Source organism: Montipora foliosa, chromosome 6 (assembly GCF_036669935.1).
Source record: "Montipora foliosa isolate CH-2021 chromosome 6, ASM3666993v2, whole genome shotgun sequence".
Lineage (NCBI taxonomy): Eukaryota > Metazoa > Cnidaria > Anthozoa > Scleractinia > Acroporidae > Montipora > Montipora foliosa.
Genome location: NC_090874.1, coordinates 10,840,126 through 10,842,625, shown reverse-complemented (window position 1 = coordinate 10,842,625; position 2,500 = coordinate 10,840,126). Strand labels below are relative to the sequence as shown.

Genomic DNA, 2,500 nt, shown 5'->3' with positions numbered 1-2,500 from the left:
TCGACTGACAGCTTACCGACAGCCAATAGATGATGCCACAAACTGGTTAACTAAACAGGTTACAATTTTTAAAAGATATTCCTTTCAAAGCAGTTTTTTTGTATCATTCACCATAATTCAGAATTTGTACCGAGTGGGCCTCTATGAGACATGATTCAATGCAATACTAAAACCCAAACAATACCAAATTTTAGAACGAACAGCAAAATAAAATATAGCTTCTAGTGGACATACTTTTTGTTGCTTGTTTTGACTGTGATAAAGTCCTTGTTGTCATCTACGGTCACAGTGTACACATTCAATGGATAAGGAAGATTTCGTATTCTCCACTGGAAAGCTTTATTGCTATCTTTCCTGGTGAAAATGGGCTGGAAATAGTTACTAAATTTAGTAAATCAAAATATGTTGCAGAAAATAAATTAATCGCAAACATAACAAAATTGTTGTGATAAAGTCAAATCACTGTTAAAATTCTCAGAGGTTTCCTAAAGTGTCACATATTTTGTGATTTAAACAAAATTGTTCTTAAACTATTTATTTTCACCAAAGCCATTAATTGCACTGTTCACAATTATAACAAGAGGGTCATGAAGGGGTAAAATGGGAGCTGGGATTGACCTAATTTTTTGGTGGGAAAAGGAGATTTGATCACTGGGAACTGGGATTTTATAACTGGGAATGGGAAATAAATAGTCCTCAAGGTGCAAAACAATGAGATTTGCATTATCAGAGGTCATCAGGTATTACATTGTACCCTGTAGTTCTGCTCAAAATTCCTGATATCAAATATTTCATGCAGTCTTCTTCCATCCCTGGCCACTGTCATGTGAGAGTGAGGACCTTCATGATGCTAACAGGCTTGTTTTTGAAACTCAAGGGACCTGCAACATCCCTACATCTAATACAGCTTCACTAGCACAAATTGACTTCCCTAAACACACTGCAACCAATGCAATCACTCGAAAAAAAGGAGCTGTGATGACGTATTCGGCAAGGCGCCATCAGGGTAAATGTGTCAGGAACAGGATCAACTGAAATGTCCTTGAACGTCCTCCACCGATTCGCAAGACCTTTTGCCTAGTGATTGTTGTGGGTCTAGTGAAAGGGGCGAAGAATCTGAGGAGGATACTTATGTTCACTTGATGAATTTAGTAATAATCATAGTTACTTATCAGTAATAACTGCTTCAACAAACTTATCGATGCTCTACAATTATTTTCCTTATCATAACTCTAGTTGGGAATTTAGTAGCAGGGACTGGGATTTCTATAAGAAAACTTGCCACTTGGACTGGGATTTTGTCCAAATTTGGACTGGGAAATGGACTGGGAAATGCCCCCACCCCACCCCCCCCCTCCAGCCTTCATGACCCTCTAAAAAGTAAAAAAGTATGGCACTGAAAGTTGTGATAGCAACCGAGGTAGAACCTACAGCAGAAAGTGACAAATCAAACATTAGGTGCGGTTACACTCACCATGGTAAATGCCATTTCCCATGGTAAATTATCCCACGGTGCCTCACACTTGGGTTTTAACATACCGTGTTAACTAGGGGTCACACGTTACGAAGATTACCGAGGTAAAAGGAAATCTCACGCAATTCATTGGCGGGAAATTTAATCACAACTTTATCAGCATAGCGATTGGCTCTTGTACCTCGGGCATCAAAACACCCTTCCAACTTCCCACGTTAAATGTCATGGGCGCTTCCACTGATCTTTTTGACGTATCCATGGATATTTAACACGGGAAATTTACCTCGGGAAGCGTCGGTCACACTACTAAATACAGTTTCCCGTGGTAAAAAGGCAATTTACCACGGTAAAAGTGCCCCGTGTAACCGCACCTATTGTCAAGGTGCTTTAAGTAGAAAATGTGGACCAGATGTTTGGACCTTCAAATAGTAATTATTGACATGCAATGCACACAATTTTTTTGTTAAATATTCAGACCTTGTGTATAAACTATTTACCTCGACAAATGGACAACAAAAACTACTTTTTTTAGCCCAAAATGTTCAGGAAAACTTAATTTGCAATCATGCATAAAAATGCTGCTATTAGAGACTGAGTCACTGTGAAAAGAAATACTGGGTTCAAAAGGTGATAATAATAAAAACCACCCAGTATTTTTTGGAACCTTAATATAAAGATACCGGTAACCTTCAGTGCTGGTGACTTGTAAAGATAGATTTCTTTTGGGGATCCTTAAAAGGCTCTTTCAAAAATCTTCAAAGAATAATTCCAGTTGCTATTAAACCATGTGCAAAGATCCTTCATGATCAGACAATTATCCCAGTGAAAAATAGATACAGGTTTTGAACAGAACTTCTAGGGAGGTAGGCTGCATGTTTTTACTCAATCATAATATTACTGTCATGCATGATTACAAGATCTTTAATAGATCCTTAAAAAGACTTTTATCCTGGCAAACAATACCAAGGCTGTGCTCTAACGGCGCTCGGTCACCTGAGGCGACTAACATTTGGCTTCGGGCGAGTG

General features: G+C 38.6%; 1 protein-coding gene across 2 annotated transcripts in view; it reads right to left on the bottom strand.

Annotated features, from left to right (window-relative positions):
• LOC138006665 (protein DPCD-like) overlaps positions 1–2,500 on the bottom strand; it is a 46,238-nt gene that overhangs the window by 39,993 nt on the left and 3,745 nt on the right. For both annotated transcript variants that reach the window (XM_068853134.1, XM_068853135.1), the window contains exon 4: positions 235–368. In XM_068853134.1, the coding sequence (XP_068709235.1) occupies positions 235–368 (134 nt within the window). The remainder of the gene's footprint in view (positions 1–234; positions 369–2,500) is intronic.